This window comes from Platalea leucorodia (genome assembly GCF_965183815.1).
Source record: "Platalea leucorodia genome assembly, chromosome: 6".
NCBI lineage: Eukaryota > Metazoa > Chordata > Aves > Pelecaniformes > Threskiornithidae > Platalea > Platalea leucorodia.
Genome location: NC_138828.1, coordinates 39,250,400 through 39,269,388, shown reverse-complemented (window position 1 = coordinate 39,269,388; position 18,989 = coordinate 39,250,400). Strand labels below are relative to the sequence as shown.

At 38.0% G+C, this 18,989-nt stretch overlaps 1 protein-coding gene across 1 annotated transcript in view; it reads right to left on the bottom strand.

The window, feature by feature from the left end:
• Positions 1-18,989, bottom strand: part of GUCY1B1 (guanylate cyclase 1 soluble subunit beta 1) — a 47,073-nt gene that overhangs the window by 9,824 nt on the left and 18,260 nt on the right. Inside the window, exons 4-9 of the mRNA XM_082316285.1 lie at positions 18,552-18,670; positions 13,428-13,625; positions 4,653-4,883; positions 3,080-3,196; positions 2,114-2,247; positions 1,118-1,315 (exon numbers count right to left, since the gene is read on the bottom strand). Coding sequence (XP_082172411.1) covers positions 1,118-1,315; positions 2,114-2,247; positions 3,080-3,196; positions 4,653-4,883; positions 13,428-13,625; positions 18,552-18,670 — 997 coding nt within the window. The remainder of the gene's footprint in view (positions 1-1,117; positions 1,316-2,113; positions 2,248-3,079; positions 3,197-4,652; positions 4,884-13,427; positions 13,626-18,551; positions 18,671-18,989) is intronic.

Here is an 18,989-nt window from a genome sequence, read left to right as displayed (position 1 = left end):
CTCTGACTGTTTCACAAATCTTGAGCATCATTTTGGTCACAGCCTCCTGCACAAACCCTCATTAGCTGCATTTTTGGCAAGTTCACTACTGCATGAGTTATAATTAGTGAATGCTTTTGGCACATGATATAGTAACTGCCACTGTCTGTTCCAGTGGCTGCCAAGAAGGCTAGCATTCCTGAAGATAAAATGACTTTATAAAGCAAGTCAACAGGAATGAACAGAAAAAGTATTTTTTAGGCTTCTTTTCTCTCTGACTCTTCCATCCATCCCTTTCAAGTCTTTTTACAATAATTTCCATTACTCTGCTACAGAAAAAAATATCTGCCAATAGAATTCATAGCTCAACAAATGTTAATGCTACTACTAAACAAGTATAATCCACGAGACATTCTTCTAATACAGAGATGAGAACTATGTTTTATAAATGAAGAGTCAATCATCAATCCCACAATGCTTGTCACATAAACTTTTGTTTAATTTACTTGCCAGTAGTCCTTGAGCAGAGCTGCCATAGACTAATGCTATGAATTTGATTTTATAGTTACCTGTAGAAATCCAAATCCATTTCTACAGGCAACTATAAAATCAAATTCATAGCATTAGCCTATTGCAAAACTTTACCTTTACATAGACTGTTTTCAAGGCTTATAAGGTATGTTTTTCTGTTCTATTAACCTGTGAGCACAGCAGTCCAGAAAGACAAAGCGGTCTACACCTGGTTTACAGAACTCTGTCAAACAGTAGCATTTGGGCATTCATCAAATTCATCTTGGCTACAGGGACTGCATGTAAGAAAGTTTGCAAAACTACTGTTTTAGGTAATTCACAAAGCAAAAAGGACTGTCAGTTCACTTCTCATAACTTTCCTTATCAGGAACGGAGCCATCAAAACACCTGTGCATGTAACAGCCTAGACTGCAGATGACATTTGACAATCTAAATAAAGAAATACCTTATGAGGCATTAAAGTAAAATGTTCTTTCTTGACTCTAAAATTATCAGCCCTGAATATCTCTTATATTCCTTCCAAGATTCTGTTATTTTTTGAAGAAGATAGCTATAAATAATATATTGCTGTGACTGTTTCAGCTCAAAATCAGGATTTGGTTCTTACGTGTCTGTCTTCTTCTTTTCATCTTCCAGTGCACGCAGTGTGTGCTGCAGTCTGTCAGTGAGGATCTCAAGCTCTTGAGTCAGTTTATATTCCTCTCTGAACTGCTCTCCCAAAAGAACCAGATCACGGGTAGCATCATGCAATGGAATATCACTCAGATATAAACCTCTTCTGGTTAAATCATCCAAGTTCATCACACTGCAATGTGGAGAAATATATAATAATATGGGTACAATTAAACTTGCCAAAGGAGCATTTAAAACTCAAATAAACAGCAGAGGCTGCTGAATGCAGAAGAAAAATTATGCTTCTGAACGTGTGATGACCTGTACAACATACCCCTTCTACGAAATACCTTATTTGTGTTCATTCATGTTAACACAGGGGTCTTGATTTTTGCATTTAAATACAGAATTCTCATTGATGAATTCCATGAACGTATCAAATGGACATACTTCAGTGCACAAATAAAAGCGAGATTATGCTATCGTAGCCTCTTCCCTTTGTGTCTTCATCCACTCTCTTCCTTTTACATGAGATTAACGTATCATAACTGTAATCTGATGTGTTCGCTCAATATGCTCTTAGCTAAAGAAGCTCTCCATTCAATTCCCCATTCCAACCACTTCTTTATAATCATCGCTGCTCTATTACATTAAAACTACTGCAAAAATATATGAATCCACATAGGAAACCAAATCATTGTGACATTTCTTAGCACTGTCAGAGTAAGATACAAAGGACAAAACTTGCCAAAAATCATGGAATCATGAGGAATTCCCATTTGTACAAACTGGGCCAAAGCATCCCAATATTTATATTGAATTATCTAATAATCAGTCAAGTTCTGATGTTTAAATGCTCCTCCCTCTTTTAGTATAAACACATAAAAATCAATGAAATCAATACTTGAACCAATTAATCTCTGTAGTGCTCTTAAAATTAGTAATTGTAAAATGAAAATCAATATTATAGAACTCTTAAGGTTTAAAGTACCTTGGTGAACAAAGAAAGAGAATACTGTCTGCTTCAGGCAAGTAGATCATTTGCCCTTTCAGGCGTAAGCAGCTGATTTCTGTGCCAGTCAGTTCATCTTCACACTCCAGCTTTTCCACATCCAACAGCCCCTCCTGGTCGTGAAAAGTCACAATTACATAAGGGCAATGGTACGTGTTACGCACCAGGCCACGTATGTAAGTGCCTTCACTGTGAAGGCAGTCAGAATGTTTGGAATAGAGTTACAGCCTACTTTAAAACCCAATTAATTTCTTATTTGAACACCATGTACTACCCCTATTTTAAATTTGTGATTTGCTGCCTCAAAGATATAAAGTATGGTATCTTTCTTTATGTTCATGTTCATAACTTGTTGTTTTCTTCTGCATCATTTCTTAACAATAGTTTGACAAAAGTATTGCCCATTCTATGAAGTTCTGTCTGTGCCTGGGAGCATCTCCAAGAAATCTTGTTGGCTTCTCTCAGGTACAGTTTTCTATAACTAAACAGACTCCTTGACATAGTAGATGATACTCTACATGCTGCCTTCATTCATATCACCCACCTCCTCTCCTGCTCTCTCTAGAGAAAAGGACACAGAACTGTCTGAACGTATGGGCCCAAGCAAGAACACATTTCGTATTTGTCTCCCATATGGTTATGAAGCAAAAGTAAATGTAATTGCCTCTCTACATTTACTTTGGTACAATGCCATATAATGGGTTGGCCCCTTGCAAAGAAAGCATCAGACAGTATATGTACTTCACCATTCCTATAAAGCATTCTGCTTAACAGCTACACATGAATTCCCACCTGTGACTTTTTCTTGGCTCAAGACTCAAAAGGGACTGAGTATACTACTGTGCAAAGAATTTTCTCTGAAGACTTCTGAGCTTTCAGCACTTCTTCTTGTCTCTCCAAAGCATGCTTACTTAAAGAAAAGCCAGGTGAATATTCTGTACTTACCTTGGTCCTCAGTACAAAGACTGTATTGATATGTGAGAGGATCCCATGGAAACTAATATCAATATGAGGCCGGACCAAGGAGAAAACTGACAACAGACTGCAATTTCCTGGCTGCAGCTAGAATAAAAAAATAAAAAAAAAAAAGATTGTTATGTTTTATAATAAAAATATACATGGACTAATTCTGTTCGATTTGCTTAGATAACAATACTGAATGGAAGAGAATATATGCTTCATGCATTTCTCCACTAAAACACAGGGTTTTTAAATTAAGGATTTTACATCAGTAGTATATTGACTTCAAAGTGCAATTCTAGTCTGCCGGATGACTTTGTAAAATTGTGTTAGACTATCACATTCGTTATCTGTCAAACTGTTCCCACTCTACAGTAAAAAAAGCTTTCCAATGTCTTCCTCCTAAGTGACCTCCTTCAAACTGCCTTTTCAATAAGCTATGTTCTCTAAAGTATCAGCTCTAATAGGATTCTGATAGCCATCCTCAGTTGGCTGAATAGTTAGTTATAGCTGTTCAGTGAATGTCCTTGGGAAAAATCTGGCAGAGCTACTTACATAGCTCTTCTTTCATATCTTTCTGCAAAATTCAGAGAGAAATCACCAAAAACAAATTGCAGGAGAAAGCAAATAACATAAAATTGCATTTTAAAATTATGCCAATGATTCAGAAACAACATGGTATGTGCAACATTAGCCTACATAACTGCAAAGATCATTTGATGTTTCCATCATCCTACCTTTTGCTTCTCTCATATTACTGCTTTTACCTGTTGCTTATTTTTAGAAACAGTGTCAGCTCTTTCAGGCAAGAACTGAGGTATCCTATTCATATACAGAATACATAAGATTAAATGGACCTCTGAGTACTCTTTTACTGTAAATAACCAGAGGAAATTGCAGCAGCTGCATTCAGTTCAGAACACACATATGTGTGTGTATATATATATATATCTATCTCACAAACATAGTTTGGTTCATGTTAGTTAATACTGATGCTTTTGATGCACAAGCCAAGAAAGTATTCCACAATTTCTGTTATTCTGCTCTTCTGTTATTGTGCATCTCCCAGCTTAAGTATTTGAAGGCATTACTGTCAAGTAATATATACACAGACTATATACCTGCTGCTACACTATACAGTAGTATGGGCAAGACCATTTCCTGAACTCCAGGCCAAGTTGCACTGACTGTCTCACATCCACTTTGAAGAGTTATCTGCCATTTTAATAGCAAATGTATCTTCGAGTGAGCTACAAGAAAGAATCGGGTATCAAGCTAACACCTGAATTGTGGGGGTGATGAGGTTTTCTCTGCTCAAGCTTATTCTCTTACTGCACATGGACATGATCATAAGGAACAGAGCTGTTGTAGAATTAGGGCTATTTTCACAGTCCTTTTTCAAACAGGAGGAGCACAATGTAGTAAATATTATACAGTTACACAGGAATGCCATTTAGACAGAGAATCCTAAATCTATTTTATTCATTTTTAAAATAAACCTGTAAAGCATCTAGCATCAGGAATCTCTATGATTATTCATGCATGAGAATCATCTAACCTGTGGAAGGACTCTGTAGATAGCATTGCCACACTGCGTGACCACCAGATCTCTGTCAAATATTATGTGGAAAGGAAAGGCCTTGCAGAAAGTATAGGGACTGATGCGAGACTCTTGGGTACCATTTTCTTCAAATCTGTCAAGGTCTTCATAGTAGTCCTCTTCTTTAGACTCTTTCTCTTCAATTAAAAACTGAATGTGGTCACATTCCTCATTTCTTTGTTGAATAACCTAGAAAAATGAAAGAAAAAATGAAAAACTAAAAACTTTGCTACTCCTTAATAACTGGAATGCTACTATGAAGACAAGATTACATTTAGAGCAGAAAGATGAATTCAAGAATGATTTTTGTATCTTGAAAAATACTGTATTCTAATAAGTATTTCTGATTTTAGAGTCTTTATAATTCCAGGTGAATAACTATGCCCTTGCTTAGCCACAGTTGCCCTTTGCATGAACAACATACTGATGATCGCTCAAATACAATTTATAAAGCCTGAGTGAAATGCACATCCTGAAATCAGGGGTCAAGGCTCAAGTTGTGCTTGCTTTTACTGGTACTTGCCAGAAAACAGGACTCTCCCCTCCCCTTGAATGAACATGTGGCAAATCTTGAATTACACAGCCCACTTGAATCCTTATTTTGATGAAAGGTTTTTGCGAGGTCTGTAACACAACAGGAAACAGTGCTGACCAGAGGATGTGCATGTCACAGTCAGCCAGAAGAAAGGCAGATGGAGCAGATGTTTGAATATACAGTCCTTACACATTCAAGCAGTGATGACTGCAAGATCAGGACCAACAGATAAAACTAAAAGCAATGACAATCTTCTGCAAGCTGCATTCCATATTAAACGAAATCACAGCAAAACGAGAGTCATCTGCATCAGTCGTCTCAAATAAGTGTCTTGAATATAGCATTTCAAACTTCAGTAAAGTTACTCAAAGTTAGTAAAAAATATGAAATTAATAGGGATTATTTTGTTTGCAGTGAGAGTCATGTATTGCAGTATAATTAAAGCTAATAACTAATAGACTAACATAATTTACCTTGAGAGGCCAAATTCATCTCTTCTCAAGCCTAATTAGATTTAATGACTGGAACAGAACAATTCTATTTACACAGCATTGTTTAGCAGCAACTTTCTGGAACATGTTGCACCTGATTCTACTTTCATGTAAAGTCTGATCCTAAAGCCACTGAAGCAAAAAAAGACTTCTTAAAATCTCCAATGCACCCTGATTCTGCCCTTTACACAAAGTCTAACCACAGAGATTAACAGTTACAATATGAAAACAGAATGGATATGCACAAACACTGCACTTCATCCCTAAGATGTTTAGTTTATTAAATACTTCTCTACAACTGTCAGCCATGCTACTTGACTGGTTGGGGAGTGCTGATTCCTTTATTTGTACCTATACAAATGGAGGAGTGTAAAACAACAGAACAATATTTTATTGCTTAATAATGCTTAGTTTAAGAAGGTAGTGTTCCTTGATCTCCTATTTGACCATTCATTTAAAGGAAAGAGAGGCTTTTCTGGAGGACAGTTCAGAGCAGGAGCCTGATTTAGGTGCTCTACACTATGTGCTGCATTAGTCTTCTCTTTCTATTGCATACATAAGTAACTGAGAGGAAGATCAGCCTACTAAATTTACCAGCTAATGCAGGTACTTAAAGTTGGATGTATGAACAAGTTCAAATGTTAATGATGATAAAATCTAATTTCCTCAAGAAACTCTGCTGGTAATCCATATGGCAGTGTGTGGCAAAGAGAAGTGGGAAATTACAAGCTAATAAGAGGTAAGCCTTGGAAAGAATATGTGGTGGTCATTTGAGGAAAACAACTTCTGTGAGTTTGTCTAGGAAAATGGAACATAGTAGATGGAGAGCTAGTTTTCCTCTGAATTCAGGGTTTAAAGGTTCTCCATGTCTTCCTCTTTTTTAAAATCATTATCTCTGAAATTGTAAGAGACTGTGGCCATACTGAGGATTGATAGAATGCAGTTAGTGTCTTAGTTCTTACTTTCTATCACTCATACACACTCCCACAGGCTTTATTTTATTCTTACTATTATTGCGGCCAGGGACAGCTGAGATTATACACAGTAACCTTTTTCAAATTCTGTAGAATTATCACTAGAAATGATCTATGCTTCCAGATCATTTCCAGTCTTGGATCTTACTTCAAAGAGTTGCTCTTGCCACAACTGGAAAAAAAGAATGCGTACTTTGGATGAAAACCTTCTTCATTCAGCAAAGCAGTCCTAAAATTGATTTTTAAAGATCTAATAATTTTTAAGGAAATGTTCATATTAACAGCACTTCACTTTCCAGAGATATTATCACCTAATGGCCACCTTAGACACTGCACACTAGTATTCTGTTATCAACCTGCACCTGTAACTTATAGGTTTTTTCCTGCTACCATGCAGCACCTAATGGATTTTTCTTAACTTCCCAGTTTTTTCCATTTATTAGAAATGAATGATGAATCAATAAAAAAACCTCAAGTGTTGGTTAAAAAAAAACTCGCCTATAAAAACAGAAGTGCTACATGCTTCAAGACGTCTAGCTAAGACACGACCCTCCACAGATCCTACAAGCTTACACAGCGATGAAGTCAGTCATCACACACGATGTGCTATTTTGGTAACCTTTATAGATTAGAACTGTATCAGTAACAGTGCAAAGCTGAAAATTTCCCAGGCATCTTCAAGTTCATTTGCAACACTATTTTTGACCAGACTCAAGGGCATCTAGAAATGCTTGCTGGACCAGTGCATCACATTAGTGCAGCAAATGAACAACAGCCCAAACACATGGAAATGTGTCAGATCTACGAGACAGCCACAGTGCCAGCTGCACACTCTTGGTAAACCTGATATGCTGTGGACATGGCTGGTTTACTGAATTTGATTCTGGTCATCCACACACAGACCCTTATTAACAGAAGCTACAATCATATCCCTCTCCAGGCTAAGAAAGCTACTGATTCATCCTTAAATAACTTCCCATTGGATATGTAATTTCATGATGTCTTTTCTGCTCACATCATTTATGCACTATCTAATATTCCTATGTCATGATTTCATCCACCTTGTGAGCAAATTTAACATGAGCACTTCTGGCCATTAACATAGTATGTTAAATTCTGTCCCTTTACACTTGTACCTACAGATCCAGTCTAACTGTCCAGATACTTACCTGGCATAAAGACCTGCCCGAGATACTCTTCAGTAAGCTTAACTAGAATAGAACTTATCTCTTGTTTCATTTTGCAAGCGAAGTTTGCAAGCCGCAGAATTTCATTATCATTTAAATCATTTAAATTTATCATTTAAATATTGTTGAAGAAGGCTCTGTTAAATAGAAGTTCAGTGACAGAAGCAACAAAGCCAGGAATCAAGTCTAATTCTTCCTCCCCCTGCGGTCTTAGCTGGTGAAGTGACATCAGTTCACCACGTCTAGGAGCTCTATCACCATAGTAACTGCAGCTAAAAACTGAAGGGAAAAATCACTCTCCTGGTTTCAAAGAGAATATATAACATCTAACTGCTAACCTGCCTGTGCTTTCCAGAAGATGTATTTTCAGCGTTTGTCCTTGCTTAGCCAAGTGAAAAGTCACACCAATATTTCAGGGAAGGACAATTCAGAGAACAGTTATTCTAAAATGACTTTGTGGTTTAATGTATTTGGTGAGCTTCACACAAGATAATAAATCAAGCAGTATCACTGTGATACAGCATGTATAATGAACACATGCTATCTATCTGTTAAACTGTCACTGATGTATCTACAAGACAAGACTCAATTCTATAGACACGAGCATAGCCCCACGACACACTCGTATCTCAGCATGGGGGAGGGACAGAATGCCCTTGGACAGGGATCTTTTTCCATCAGATTGTGAAGATTAATACAAAGTCAGGTTTTTGACATTTAAAGGTCAATACAGGATGAAATTCTTGATCTCTTCTGATCAAAACCAACTATGCAATGCTACTTGACAAATTTCACTGCAGCTGTTTCAGGGTAATCCTGAGGCAAAGCAGTTCACTGTGAAAATGGTACCACTCTTAGCTTTGCACACCCAAATTTAAAACTGTGGAGGTGTCTCCACCTGGCAGCTGGTTTCAAGGCAGAGACTCTCCCTGCACTGAACCTCTGAGCCTGGAGCTAGTGAAGTTTCCTGCTGTCCTTGTATCAGAATTAGAGGCTGATTATGCTCCACGATTGACTTATCTTCATACACAGCTAGCATTTTAATGTATGGATCAGTACTGCTTGTCCTCCATAACAAGTACCTAAGTGGTTTTTAGGTCAGCTCTCCAGCTGGTCACATTCTGGCTTTGTTTTTTTATATCGCCATTAGTAATGAGACAGTCAGAAATTACTGTCTTGTCAAGGATTTCCCCTTGCCTTTTCTCACTTGATATTGTAAACCATCTAAAAGAAAGAGTTTGATATTCTGCTCTCAGATAATAACAGAACTGCATAAATCTGTTTTCCCAACAGATTTTTGCGCTTTGTAGGATTGCACAACATTCTTCGTTGAGCCATACCATTTGTAGCCTTGAGGGAATCTGTCCTGACTTCACCTTCACAGGTCACCCTCATTTATACACAAACAACCTCTGACAAGTGAAGCAAGAGAAGTCATAGCCAGAAGGCTGCTAACAGAGATCCCACGCCAAAGCTGGTGACCAGCACCATGACAATTTTCAGTTCTCATACTGAGACTGGCAGAACTTAAATATTCTTAGTGTGTTCTCAAAGTCAGCAACAATTCTTGGGACAATACCTGCTGCAAAAATTATATAGTCTTAGCTCTATTTAGCTAAAAATGGATTGCCATATCAGGGAAGATAAGGCAAACTGGATTGGAACTAATTAATCAATTAATGTCAACCTAGGCTTTCCTGAACTATCCAACTGGAATTGTGAATCCAAGTTAAAAAAAAATTGCCTTCCTTTCAGTGCTAACAGAATTTAACAGAGACAAACTGAGACCTTTTATTTTTTTTCCTGCTTTCAGCACACACATATCCTAGGTGCTAAAAGAAAAGGTACATTTCCTGAAGGACACGATTCTGGAAAAAGAAAGCCCTACTGTATTTCAGAAGAACATGTGTGTGTGTATATATGTATGTAAGTATATATAAAATAGTTCTGTGTGAAACTGCAGAAAGGTGATAAAATTAAACACCTTTTTTTTCCATTTAGCTATTTCTCCACCCAAAGAAATAATTTGGGACAAAAGATGAACAATGTGTTTTTCTCAATATTTATTTTTCCTCTTGTGATCATGAGACTTCTCAGGTTTTCTCTGCAGGTTGAGGGAGGTGATCCTTCCCCTCTACTCAGCAGTGCAGAGGCCACACCTGGAGTGCTGTGTCCAGTTCTAGGCTCCTCAGTACAAGAGAGAGATGGAGCAACTGGAGAGAGTCCAGTGAGGGGCCACTAAGATGATTAAGGCACTGGAACATCTCTCATAAGAGATGAGATAGCTGGCTTGGAGAAAAGAAGGCTCGGGAAGATCTTATCCATGTGTACAAATAGCTGAAGGGAGGGTGCACAGAGGATGGAGCCAGGCTCTTTTCAGTGGTGCCGGGTGCCAGGACCAGAGGCAATGGGCACAAACTGAAACACAGGAGGTGCTGTCTGAACATCAGGAAACGCTTTTCCACTGTGAGGGGGACTGAGCACTGGCACCAGTTGTCCAAAGAGTTTGCAGTCTCCATCCTTAGAGATAGCTGAAAGCTGTCTGAACATGGACCAGAGCAACTGGCTCTAGGTGGCCCTGCTTGAGCAGCAGGGGTTGGACAAAATGACCTCCAGAGGTCCCTTCCAACCTCTGCCATTCTGTGATTCTGTGTAAACCATGAAAAAAAAATCTAACCACTTAATAAAAACAGTATTATTGTAAACAATTAAGATCTGCCACCACCTTCACAGAAACTGGTAATATGTAAGGCAAATTCAAGCAAAATTTCATGAAAATACAGACTTAGAAGCATGCATTCTCTCAAACAGATTTATGTAAGCATTTCTTCTAAATAGCCGGAGAAGGAAAGTTGATAATAAAGTATTAAACATCAAATTGCAGATATCAACTTTACACTAATATAAAGAGAACTGCAGAACTTACTAAACCAGTCTTGTGTTGGATTGTTATCTAAATGCTTTGGATAAAGAGATTTGGAAGGACAACTTGGGAATCAGCTCTGTTCTTGCAAATTGGAAGGGAACTCCCATAATAACATGAGAAACTTAGGGCTAGGCACTGAGGCTCTTATCAGTTAAAAAAAAAAATTCTTCCTTAAGCAAAACTCTAGATAAAGTCCAAACCAGAAATTTTACAGAAGAGGCACTGATTGGTCCACAAAAACTGAGGGGATGAAAAGCAACTCCGTTGTTTTTCTGTGCTGTGCTATTTCAAACAATGCATTACTAAGTCTGAAACTTACTCTGCTTTAAAACCCTCACTCTGTACCATTAATGATTAATAGTTGACCTGTGCAGTAATGGAGGGAGACTTTCATTGTCTGTGTGGATAATCTGCAAATTTTGTCACTCTCACCTTACAGAAACAAGTAGCTGATTATTCTCTGCTTATCTACCACTGAAGTTTGTGAGTAACTGCAGAGCAAAGCACTATTTAATGTCATTGAAGGTGTCAAAAGCTAGGCTTTATTAACCAGCAGAGACAAGAAAAAGTTCAGGGTTGAGGGCACATGACTTTCTAATAGGGACAAGGGAAAAAACAGGGTAACAGACAAAACAAAATACAGACAATATGTGCTTTCTTCAGTTTAGAGGTAATACTAATTTTTAGGCACCGATGTGCTTTTGGCTCAGATGGTCTGGAAGAATAGTTTGGATTTAAATTAAACTTTGTGCTCACTTACAACAGGTTTGACCAATACTATTAAATTTCTATTTAATTACAGTACAACCGTAAGATTTCCAGAAAAGCCTAACAAAATCAAATGAAAATGAGAAGTAAATTTAGAACCAGTATTTAAAACTCTTTGGAACATATATTATTTGTAAGAAGTCCTAGATGGATATCAGTACTGTCTAGTACAATCTTCTCAGCAAAGTAACATTCAGATTGAGGACATAGTTTGCCAAAAGTTTGTTCTGGTAGCTGCTTTGCACAACCCATATTTCTCCTCTGCCCCACTGATCACTTTTTCCTCTGCATGACCCTTCAACTATGCTGGCAGAACTCTCTCTGAGAGACAGAACACCAAACCACGTAAAGGAACAGATGTGTGTAAAAATAACCCAGAAGAAAAACCTGTTATTTTGAACCCAGTTCATTTCCTCAGTCTAGTTTATTTTATAGCTTCACAACAGCTGGAGAGACACAGCTGAAGAAGCTGTTGTAGGACAAGCTTGAGCAGTAAGAGAAGGGGGACTGCGTAAGCTGCCTGTGCTACCAAAAGAAATGCCTGTCAAGCAACAGCTTCAGCACTCTTGCAGCCAACTTTCCAACATGGTCCTCCTTGTCTGTTTCAATACTTTGAATAAACAGGGACCTAAGAAGAAGATTGTTTTGATTCTGTTGCATCCTTCCTATCTGATTACTAACACCTGCTGTAAAAGTTTGTACTATGGGCTTCTACAAAGTATAAACAAGGACATCAAGTATATCACCATCACTATACAGAAGTAGCCATTCACTATAAACGGGAGCTAGCTTATAACAAGAGACCTAAAAGGCAAATACTCTGACATAGCAGTACAAACACTTTTGTCATTGGGTTCCTTGTAAATCTGTTATCTGAGCAAGGCCATGTTTTTGTGATACACTCATGAAACTAGAACGGATTTTGTGAGCAAGAATACAATGAAACTGTGTTAGAAATGTAATAACACTAGGAAATAGTTAAAAGAGAAAAAAAAAGAATGCTTGCTCTACCTGCTTAGGTTCTTTTCTACTTGATGAAAAGTATTTTATATCAGTCGCAATATTTCTAACACCAAAAATCTTTTATTTGCTGTTCTTCCCCAGATATATCTGCACCTTGGATCAAGCTCTGATTTTATACCATTACATATACAAGGCCTGATCAATTAACTCTTTGTGTTGCTCTGTATGAACACAAAGCAGAAGCCTCTTTCCCATTTCACAAGTGACTTAGCACACATAACATTATGTAAACTCTGTGTCTGAGGAACATTTTTCCACCTCTGGGGCTGTAGGTGTATATCCAGCCACGCTCCCACACAATGGTAGTATGAGACCTACAAACACATCTTGATTCTGGGACAGACCTGGCATGCAGGCTGGGAGGAACACACTCTGCTCGCCAGCCAGGCCTCATCAACACACATCAGCCTCACAGCCTGCACATAGATGAAGAATCTAGGACACAGAGACAAAATGTCCGTGTTCTCACAGAACACAGTAGACAGCAAGAAATATATGCCAAATATAAAATAAAGTGGAAAACAGCATACCAAATAACCCAGTACCTAATTTCTGTACATGTCATTTCCTTCTTTGAATAAGGGGATATTGTTCTGAACTGTTCCCGATTGGGTCTGTTTGCAAATCAGTGCTGGCCTTCTCAGCACGTCTGACCTGTCCTTAAAACAACACAAATGATGATGGCTCTTCCTGAGTCAATACTGATGCCACTGCCTCGTCAGAGGACAGCAACAATGAAAATGATTGTTTGCCATCACTTCACTTTCGATTTTCTTGATTTTGTCCTAATGACGTAAACTTCCAATGTGTACATCCCTTCAGACATTACCTTCATATCTATTTCTGTACCGTGGATCTGTTGAGCTACTGTTTTGATGATTCCAATGACAATGTCCTGGAGCCCTTCTCTTTCTGAATAGTAATGCAGAATGAGTCCCTTCCCCTTCTCCGCATCAGTGCATCTAAAGGAAGGGGCTCGCATACCCGGGTAAATAGTAGCAAGGTGGTCATGCAAAGCATCCAGGTTCTGGAAGAAGAAATTAAAAACATGATTATAAGTCATTCACTTATTAGTTCTGAAGAAAGTAAGTACATATTCTGTCTAATCTGAAAATTTCCTTTCTCCTACTGCTCCCACTCCCTGTGCATTTATTTGCCTTATTGTTTGTACAACTGTCATCATAGCAGGCTTTTCAGGTAGCTCATGATGTTCTGTCCATCTACTGTGGCAATATTTGGACAATGAATGGCATCAAAATTAGCACTATTAAAAATTACTCCAGATAGTAAGAATTCGTGCTTGACTATGCTGTATTTTGAAACTCACTGATGATTAATTACCTCATGTGTGTTTCTCAATCCTGTGCCCCATCCATTTTCATTCCTTCTGAATTCTAGTTCCTATACTATCCTCTTCAGATGTGAATTTATGTGTCAGACACAAATACGCATGTCTGAACAAACATGAATCTTTTTCCTTATTCTCAATGAAACAGGCTAGTTCTGACACCATAACAGTCAACCCAAGTCTACAGGGCCTGACAAAGTCTCAAATTTTGAAGTAAAGATTTAAATGATTAAATCATTAAATCAACCTCAAATACATACTTTCTTTGAGAATAATTGAAAAAAATATGCAGAATTCATAGAACATACCACAGCTGCTGTAATAACGTTTCAGAACAGGTTATTAAAGAAAGGGAAGAGATCTTCTATTTTTCCAGCTGATGTCCTGGACATCTTATGCATTTAACTTTAAATTTTGACCAGACAAATTGCTCTCTGGAGAGGAAAGCTAAATGATAAATTTATAGGCATATCTAATAAGGACATTAAAAAGAACAATGAGATCAAAGTCACACTTAGAACACAATGCTAGCTCTGACTTTGATTATGAAGCAATTACCAAGGCTCCACTTTGCTATTTACTGTATATTTAACACAGAAAGAGCAACCTAGAGCAACCTTGCTGGATAGTGTTGCAACCCACATAATTATTTACCTATGTTGTAAAATTCATACAACTCCTTTACATCTGAAGTCCACAACACTACTGCATATTTTAAATGTTGTTCTCCCACCCCCTACAGGCAACCGCTAGCACCAGGCTTTGCACGTTGTTTTCTGTCAGCACAAGAAGTGAGATGAAAATATTTTCAATGTGCTGTCTGGGCCATTCTCCACCTTTCACGAGCATCTGTCAATCACCACATTTGTGGAAGCATACTGAACTTGATTTCGTGTGAGCTGTGAAGTGCTCCAACAGCTGCCTCTTCTCCTGGGAGGCCTCCAGAGGAAATGAGACTCTTAGAAATGAATTCTGTAGCATGCACTCAGCCTGGAACTTCCTCCTTCAGTTTTTTATCAAATTCATGTTTTTGTTGCTATATTAACACCTCCAAATTAAAACCTGAAGAGGCAACAATCCAGGAGTCAATTCATTCCAGCTGTTAGTGGGCATTCAATTGCAAAAAGTATAAAGCTTGAAGGCAAACTCTGCCAGAACTTTGCAGGGTTCAAGACGATGAAATTGGAAGAGACTGCTTTGAAAGAGTGTGGATGAGAAGAGAGCAAGAGAGCTGACTGGCTCTGAGGGAGTGCCCCACAATCTCCTTAATCAGATGCAGAACTGCTCTTTCAGTACACACGCCTCAGAAAGGGGTGGGATATATCAACCTTTTGGAAAAAAACTCTTAAGGAGATACATGGGAAAAGATGCTAATCTTCCAGTTACACAGTCATCAACACCTGAGGAATTCCAAAAGGAGTTTGCTATGCGAAATGGCCAATGTCAAGGACAGAATTTTTATAAGATGGTTGTCTAATTATTAACATTTAAGTCCGGCACAAGTGTTGCTAACAAATGGCAGTAGCCCCCCCTTCTACAAGACCCCATTACTGACTTTGTCCAAGCACTGTCACAGGCAAGCCCATGTGATATGCCCTTCAGTCTTGACTTTCTAATCACCTAGAGTGGGGGGACTCTCCCCAGGATGTATTGCAGCTGCTTTCCAGTCCCCAATGTGTCTTTTCTCCCTATGCGTACAGATTATGGGGTGAGCAAAGAGCTTATTGTATTAGGAACCTTGCTACAACACATAGTCAAGAAGCAGCAGAGAGGTGCTTCCAGACCAAGGAGCTGAAATCACTCCCAGATCCTGTCATTTGGACATTGTCATTGTCACTCCCACTCCTATTTTTTGTTGTGTTTGATCCATTCAAAATTGACCTTGCAGCTTCTGGAAGAACAAATGTGTCTTTTTTTCTAGTTTGTTCACCTGCTGTGGGCCAGAGGTGCAGTCAGGTACAGATAATAATAGGTTAAGCTCTCTCCCTGAACTGTTGGCTCCTAGACTGCTCAGATGTATGCCAGAGCTTGCGCTGGGACCAGAGACATGAATTCTAGAGCTTTGTAGAGCAGTGATCAGCCCCATGGTGAAACACAAAGGGATCTCCAAGCGGGAACATGCAGTGATACTAAATCAGGCACATCCTGGCCTGTCTAAAAGCAAAAGAGTTGTGATTGGCACCTGAAATACAAAGATATGCTGTTCAGCTCTGTGTGGTACAGAGCATCTGGAAACTTTTCTAAAAGAGGAATTAGTCCCCTGAAATTTATTGCACTGCAATTATGAACAACTAAATGGCCATGTAAATGATTCCCTAAATGAGAGAACTTACCACTACTTCAATGTTTGATTTGCATTCAGTAGAAAGCTACTGAACATAACATAAAAGCACACTTGGGGTTTCTTAGGAGGTACCTCTTTTCACACTGCTTCTCTTTAACACAGTATCTTTCAATATGATTTGCATTTTTCCAGGCCTGTGTTTTTCATAGAAAGTATAAATATTAGATTTAGTTGTGCTATCTTTTTCCTCTTTCATGAAGCTTGAAGTACCTGTGTTTCATCTAAGAATAAACCAAATTTTGTCAGAGATGTCAAGGGAAACTGAACATAAATATGAGATTTCTTTTCAGATGTTTTAAAAAGCTGCAGCCCTCAATTATTTTGCATATCCTGGACTCAGTACAGATTTCAAGAAGCACCTTTTGGAACTCTATTATGTATTTTAAGAATTTGACAAAAGTTCAGCACATTAAAGCCAATCTGCATCTATTTTTGTAATAGGTATATAAATTAGTTTCCTGACCTAATCTGACTGCTGGAAGATGCAAAAATAATAAATCACAGATAACGTTAATTTTCCATCATAATAAAAAGCTAAAAAGTACACTTCTGGCACAGCGACTAATACACGAGGCCTGTTAAAATTTACAGAAGTATAGATTAGCCAATGTAATCTGTTAACACTGAAATTCAAACAAAGCAGCTTAAAATACTGTCATCAGAAGAATATAAATGTAAGCTGTTCATGCTTTTATAGAGGTTTGGTGTGCACTACAAACATCTCCAGTCTTTTCATCATCACACATGGTAAGGAATGGAAAGAGAAGTATACTATATGAAAAAGGGGATGAGGAAAGGAATAGGGAAGGACTGGCCCATCCATGTGTACCCAAAGTGATGGAGCAACGGGCCAGCTACACCTTTTTTTTCCTCCTCCCCTACTCTCACTCAACCCTAACTGCAACTTCAGTACATGAGTCATCCTTAAGAATTACATTTATCTGAAGGCTTGCTTTGTGGGCAGCCTGTGAATGAAGCTATGAAATATCAAGGATGTCACATCCCATAAACAGGCAGTGGTATACAGATCACACATGGTATGCACATGTTGGAGCAGACACATCCCCTGTTTTTCTGCCCAGCAATTACAGTCCATGAGATTTGTACAAGAAATGTGGGTTGACTACATCTAGGATGCTCTGGAATAATCCAGATTTTGGGGCAGGTAGTGAGACACAGGAGTAAATTTTCTAGCAATCCAGCAAACTATGAACTCTGCTCTTTCCACTTATTATCACTGAAGAGATTTTAAGGCAACAGATGACAAGAGGCTGATAAATTTCCAGTGAAAATCAATAGAGATTTGACACTCAGCTTTTGGGCAATCTCCCGTGAAATCTTAATCACATCAGTGTTTTTAAACTCATTACAGCACATAGTTCTCTCCAAGAGTGATATATATCACAAATCTTAAATCCAAAGTGTATTTTTGAAGTGAACAATTTTCAGGTGACAAAAAAGGGAAGCCCATTTTTTCTAGAAATCACACTTTAGAGAAGTCACTACATTTCTTCCATGCTACTGAAAAATTGTTTTCATTTTGTTTTGTTTTACAGTGCAGTATCATGCTGTTCTGCAGTTAGGAAAGCATAAAAATTAACTTAAACACTGGTGCTCTATCCCACCCTCAGTTCACGGATGAAGGATTATGTCTTAAAGATAAGCTCTGTGTGGGCACCAGCTCTGTACATAATGTACAATTAGAAATAACCAGTATCTACAACTAGTCAAAGAGAACTTAGGAGAAGAAATATCCTACATATCTGATGACCACATTTTCTGTTAGTATAAACAAGGTGAGTCTTTTTACTTAACACACACGGACAATTTGAATTGGTGGGTTTTGTCATGTCTCTCATACTCCATAGGTTTGTTACATACGAAAACTCCTGTTAAAAACTTTTTTTTGGAATTTCAAATGAAATTTCAGATTTATGAATGCCTCTGCAACCCCAGCTTACCTGCCTTCTCACTACTTTTTTATGAAACTGAATAGTCAAAATGCTATGGGAAAATTATTACTCTATCAGGTAACTGAATAATATATTAACCGAGAGGGAAAGAGAACAACAATGCCAAAACTGCCGAGCAGTGGAAAGCTCTACAGAATACAAACACTAAGGAACAAAGTTTTCAGACACCTCTCCACAAATAACTGGAAGATTATAGAGCACAACCTATATCTCCAAATCTCAATCTAATCTGTTGACTAGACCATACTTCTGTCTGGTATCCAAAATAATTTGGCACAAAATTCTTACCTGCAAAAACTCTCTGACATTTGAGCCCAAGACACGCAGAATTGTATCATAACCAGATTCTTGACAAAACACAAAAAACATCTTCCCAAACATTTGAAGAATTTCCCCGGCATTTAGATCTAGTAAAAACAGGAAAATATGATTCAGTCCAAACACTGCATTTCACGCATTTTGCTTACTACTTTAGTCTCGTATTCATAAATAAGAAAGATAGTACCTAAACTCTACCCAGATCCAGTAGGTCAAGAATATGAGAAAAACAAGATTTTTGGGTGCACACAGCAAATAATGGGTATTCAATACAGGAATTTCATTTGGATTTACCAATTACCATTATGACTTTGCTGCATTGTGCATTTCATACATGTATAGCATTTTAGATTTTGATGCAGATGATAGGAAATCATTACTTGAAAATAAAGGAACTCTGTTGTTAGT